Source organism: Octodon degus, unplaced genomic scaffold, assembly GCF_000260255.1.
Source record: "Octodon degus isolate 3935 unplaced genomic scaffold, OctDeg1.0 scaffold00136, whole genome shotgun sequence".
NCBI lineage: Eukaryota > Metazoa > Chordata > Mammalia > Rodentia > Octodontidae > Octodon > Octodon degus.
Window position 1 is genome coordinate 1,790,328 of NW_004524712.1, and position 6,034 is coordinate 1,796,361.

The 6,034-nt window shown below is 36.0% G+C and overlaps 1 protein-coding gene across 1 annotated transcript in view; it reads left to right on the forward strand.

Moving 5' to 3' along the window:
- Chek1 (checkpoint kinase 1) overlaps positions 1-6,034 on the forward strand; it is a 37,984-nt gene that overhangs the window by 10,227 nt on the left and 21,723 nt on the right. The window contains exons 3-6 of the mRNA XM_023701530.1: positions 217-440; positions 1,789-1,853; positions 1,946-2,015; positions 5,087-5,275. Of these exons, the coding sequence (XP_023557298.1) occupies positions 217-440; positions 1,789-1,853; positions 1,946-2,015; positions 5,087-5,275 (548 nt within the window). The remainder of the gene's footprint in view (positions 1-216; positions 441-1,788; positions 1,854-1,945; positions 2,016-5,086; positions 5,276-6,034) is intronic.

Sequence of the window (6,034 nt, forward strand, 5' to 3'; positions counted from 1 at the left end):
AGTACTGAGACCCTGAACATCCTGTAAACCCTTGCCTAAAAAAAAAAAAAAAAAAAAAAGTATCTCTTGAGAACTTGGTAGAAACCATTTACTTGGTTTCTCTTTAGTGGAGAAAACAGTAAATGTAAAATAGTTTTTGGTGTTTAATCTTTTGAAGTTTAAGAAAAAGGTAAAATTCAAACGTCTGGAATGAGATAATTCTTTTTCTTGTTTTAGAGTTCAGCTTGCTGTGAATAGAATAACTGAAGAAGCAGTTGCAGTGAAGATTGTTGACATGAAGCGTGCCGTAGATGGCCCAGAAAACATTAAGAAAGAGATCTGCATCAATAAAATGTTAAATCATGAAAATGTAGTGAAATTCTATGGTCACAGGAGAGAAGGCAATATCCAGTATCTGTTTTTGGAGTACTGTAGTGGGGGAGAGCTTTTTGATAGAATAGGTATGCAAACAATTTAAGATACTTCTCTGGTTAAAAAAAATAAAAAAGCTCTTAAATATGTATTTTTAACCTTGGGTAGCTATTTGATCATTTTCCTTGTCTTTTTTGGTCAATTTATGTTAATAGCATATATTAATAAAGTCAGTGGAAGAAAACTTTTTAAGTTATTTAAGGATCTTATTTGGGATTCCTATTTTATGGAGTTTAAGAATGGTAAACTGGTTTTATGGTTAGGTATTGTCATAAATCCAGTGTATTATTTGCCTGTGTAATTTTTTTCTTTGTAGATATTTTAAGATAGCATCGTTGTATGTGTTTTCAGATCCAAGATAATAGCATGTTGTAGTTCTTTAAGTTAAAAAGTTGATAGTTTTCTACAATTTATATATATATGTGTGTATCTGTATTATATATATATAGTTTTATATATATATATATATAGTTTGGTACTTAACTAATCTATGCAGACTCAGATGTTTATTACAGAACACTGAGAAGGACATAAAATATATTCTGTGGATCTAATCTTATTATTTATTTTTGTGGTACCGGTGATTGAACTCAGGACCCTGCGCTTGCCAGGCACAAGCACTTATTCTACTGAACTATCTCCCTGGCCCTGTGGACCTAATTGTATTATTTAAAGCTATTTTATTAGTTAAAAGTTGACTACTAGAATCACCAATGTGAATGTCAAGAGTAAATTGAGAGTAAATCAAGAATTGATGAGTGAGATAAAAATATAAAAATAAAACTAACAATAAAACATTTCATAGTAAAACTTTGCTGAAGGAATTTCATAGGCATTCATGGCTTTGTAGTTAAAGAGATTTTTATGAAGCTTAAATCTGTTCAAATTTTGATGAAATTGACTTGAACCCTAGGATTTCACATTGTCAGTTTTATCTCAGGTTTGAGAAAAATTCTAGCTTAGTACTTATAAAGAATAGGGAGAATTTGAAGGATACCAAGTAAATCTGGGTTAGTTTAAGAATAAAATAGCATTCAAGGCATGCCTTTCATTTGGATTTCAATGATAGTTTTTCTTTGTAATTTGTCTTTTTTTTTTTTTTTTTTTTTTTTTTTGGCGGAACTGGAGATTGAACTGAGGCTTTTTCTGCTGAGCCATCTCCCTGACCCCTGTAATTTTTCTATAATCATTTTCTATAATCATTCTATAATTTTTCTATAATCATTATTTGTTAATGGATTCTTGAATCTTTTGTTACTGTAAGATTCTGTTTAGTAAAGAATAATCCTAAATGTCTAAGTTTGAATTAAGAAGTTATGTGGTTGATGCCTGATAAAATTTATCCAGTAACATACTTTTGGTAATTAATTCTTCCAGAGCCAGATATTGGCATGCCTGAACAAGATGCTCAGAGGTTCTTCCACCAACTCATGGCAGGGGTGGTAGGTACAGTCGTTTCTTTTCCTTTTCCTTAAAATTGCTATGAGTAAAGTAATTTCCAAATTCTAGTATAGTTTGTCTTCCTTTCCCTTAGGTTTATCTGCATGGTATTGGAATCACTCACAGGGATATTAAGCCAGAAAATCTCCTTTTGGATGAAAGGGGTAAGCGATACATTTTAATACAGCTATTCAGGATCAAGCCTTTGCCTTACTGAAATGTTAGGACAAAGTCTGACAAGGAAATTTTTTTTTTTTTTTTGTGGAGCCAGTGATTGAACTCAGGCCCTTGCTTTTGCCAAGGAAGCGCTTATTCTACTGAGCCGTCTCTCCAGCCCCACAAGTTTTTCATGATATAGATGTGGGTAAAGTAGAGAAATCGGACCTAGAACAGAAACAACATTTTGCCAAGTTCTTCTGTTAACTAAATTGTTTGCAAACGAAAGCATTCATGAAGTGGGTAACACTGTATGTTACTTAGGAATATGAACAAGGGAAAAACAATTACATAAAAAAGCAAAAGAATAATAAAAGGTAAGGAGGAGAGAGAATTGGAAAAAGAGGCAAGATATAACATGTACAGGTGCCAGTTCCGTATGATGAATGTTACCATTATGTATATCTAAAAATATACCAATGAAATTGAAAAAAAAATTCAAAATGATGGGTACCTCTGAGAAGGTAGGGGAGGGAGTGCATTCAGGGTAGCAGTTATGAGGGATTTCCAGGAAATGGAATGTCCTTTTTCTTAACTAGCTGTTGGGTAGGTAGATATTCATTGTAGTGTTATTCATGTATAATATGTAAGTATTTTGTTTCAATTCAGTATTTACTAATATTTTAAAGAAATAAAATGTTACCAGTACTTTGTCTTTCTGTATGTATTTTCCTTCATAAGTATGTTTTTCCTTTCTGTTTCCCAGAGATAGCCACATGCCTTAATTTTGAATTTATTACATACAGTTTATATCCTAACCAAATATCAGACTGCAGACATAATAAAACCGCAACTGGGCTGGGGAGATAGCTCAGTGGAATAAGTGCTTGCCTGGCAAGCACAAGGTCCTGAGTTCGATCCCTGGTACCACCAAAAAAAAAAAAGAAAGAAAAAAACCACAACATACAAGGGATATACGATTATAATCCATTAATTTAAGTGATTATAGTTTACAAGTGATTTGGAACTAAGTATAAGTGGTTTATTTTATTTTATTTATTTATTTATTTATTTATTTATTTATTTATTTCCGGAACCGGGGATTGAACTCAGGCCCTTGTGCTTGCCTGGGAAGCACTTATTCCACTGAGCTATCTCCCCGGCCCCTAGTGGTTTATTTTAGATAGTATTACATATCTAATAAAAGGATATAACCACAAAAGTTACCTCTCAAAGTTGGGTACAGATAAACATAATAATAGAACAACAATGACTTTTATATGTTTGTGCACAGGTACAGTATAAAAACTGGTTTGTGTAAAAATACTGGTTATGCTGCTGGCCATTTTTGCCACTTACATCCTCTTCCATGTTAGTGCATATAGATATGACTTGTTTTTCATAACTTTTTAAAAAATGTATTTGGTACAGGGTCTACAGGGTCTCTACATAGATGAACTCATAGTGTTTCTCCTGTTTTCAGCCTCCCAAGTGCTGGGATCACAGGTGTGTGCCACCACACTCAGTCTCAAAGGCTGTCTCAGTGTGCCCTGGGGGCAGGCCAGCACCTCATGCTGAGGATCAAATCCCGGTCCCTGTGCTCTACCTAAGCAGGCGCTTTAGTCCGCTGAACTATCTGGCTGACCCTATAACTTGTTTTTCTTTCTTTCTTTCTTTCTTTCTTTCTTTCTTTCTTTCTTTCTTTCTTTTTTTTTTTTTTTTGCAGTACTGGGAATTGAACTCAGGACCCTGTACTTGCCAGGCAAGTGCTTACTCTACTGAGTTATCTCCCTGGCCCCTTGTTTTTCTTAACTGCTTTCATAGTTTTCATTATATACATACATTGTAAGATTTAATAATTTATTGATGGGTAAAAAATTGGGGGCCAGGGAGATGGCTCAGTGGAATAAGCACTTCCCTGGCAAGCGCAAGGGCCTGAGTTCAATCCCTGGTTCCACCAAAAAAAAAAAAAAAAGTTATTAAAAAATAATGTTGCTATGGATTAACTTTATAAGTTTTGAGTTGATTTCTTTTTTCTTTTTTTTTTCCTGTATTTTAGGGAAGCATGTACAGGGTGTTCAGGGTCTCGCTACTATATGGGACTCATAGTGATTCTCCTGTTTACAGCCTCCCAAGTGCTGGGATTATAGGCTCCTGCTACCACACCCAGTCTCATTCACTGTCTCAGCACGCCCTGGGGACCGACCCGGGGATGGAACCCCAGCCCCTGTGCCTGCTTACAGATGCTTTAATCTGCTGAGCTATTTGTCTGGCCCTTGAGTTCATTTCTGTGATTATGACTCTACAAGTGAGAATTGCTAGTTCCATCGAGTGACTATATCAAATTTTGTTCAGCCAAATTGGCCTCTGACTAGATTGTAGCTATTGACATTCTCTGATGCCAGAGGGTTTCTCCTATCTTCTACCCTGGCTTGTATAACATCTGTCTCTTGGGTACAGTAGACATGTACTAAGTATAAGTTGAAAGTCTTGCCTGCACTTTGTTTATGCTGAAGAGGGGAAGGTAAGTGAAAGTTTTTTGTTCTGGTTTGTTTATTGTGTAGCATTTTTCAATCCCCCATGTAGCTACTTTGACAAGAAGTCACAGTTTCTGAACCTCCAGTTTGAAACATCTTAACATACTTGTCTTAACAACTGTCTTGCCAATTGAGTTTGTTTGCTGCTTGTGAAAGTTGTGCCGTGTGTTACTTAAGTCTCCTTGCTACCCTTCACACTTCTTGACGAAGGGCTTTGTCTTCTTTCAACCCAAGTTTGTAGTGTCCTTTTCTAGCAGGGCAGCCCCTGCTGACTCCAGTATCTTTCATTAACCTCATGCAAATTGTTTGTGTGTTCATGGTATTTCTCTTTAAGAGAAAAGATGAAGATGTCTTTCCAAGTTTTTGTGTGGGTGACATCTTTTACTTTTTTTTTTTTAAATTAAAAAATTCCTGTTGGATCTTTCAAGGTAGAAGAGTCTAGAAACACCACCAACCAATATTTCCAGTGAAACCTAGTTTCTGTGCATGTATCAGTTTGCAGATTTTATTATTCAGTGCTCATTTTTTTCCTTTTTGTGTAGATAACCTCAAAATCTCTGACTTTGGCTTGGCTACTGTGTTTCGGCATAATAATCGTGAGCGTTTATTGAACAAGATGTGTGGTACTTTACCTTATGTTGCTCCAGAACTTCTGAAGAGAAAGGAATTTCACGCAGAACCAGTTGATGTTTGGTCCTGTGGAATAGTGCTTACTGCCATGCTGGCTGGAGGTAAGAACCACATATATATATATATATGTGGCCGGCTCTGATAAGAACCATTTAATCACGATGGAACTTCTATCTTACAAAAAGTCAGATTTGCCTAGTAAAATAATTTAACCAAGGGAAATGTATGGTTATTTATTTATTTATTTAATTTTATTTTTTTTTGTGGTACCGGGAATTGAACTCAGGACTCTGTGCTTGCTAGGCAAGCACTTGCTCTACTGAGCTATCTCCCCAGCCCAAATCCGTGTTTATATAATACTATTTTAATACTTTCTTAACCTTTTTTGGGCTGTTGTAACACAGTAACAAACTGGGGTGCTTGTACAAAACAGACTTACATTTCAGAAATTCTGGAGGCTAGAAGTTTGTGTCAGTGTACAAGTATGGTCACGCCCTGTGAGTGCCCTCTTCTGGCTTGCAGATGACATGGCTGACTTCCTGTATCCTCACATGACAGAGTAGGGACCACAGAAGTATGGTCTTTTTATGACAGCACAAATCCTTTTGTGAGGGCTTCCACCCTCAGATCTGATGACCTCCAAAGGCCTCATCTCTAAACACGGCATCATGTTGTAGATTAGGATTTCAGTAGTCCAACATGTAATCCATTGCAAGTAGTCACTCGTTTGTAACTACCCTGGAATTTTTTTTTTTTTTTTTAATGTATTTTAGGACAGGGTCTACAGGGTCTCACCACGTAGATCGGACTTGTAGTGATTCTCCTGTGTTCAGCCTCCTCAGGGCTGGGATTACAGGTGT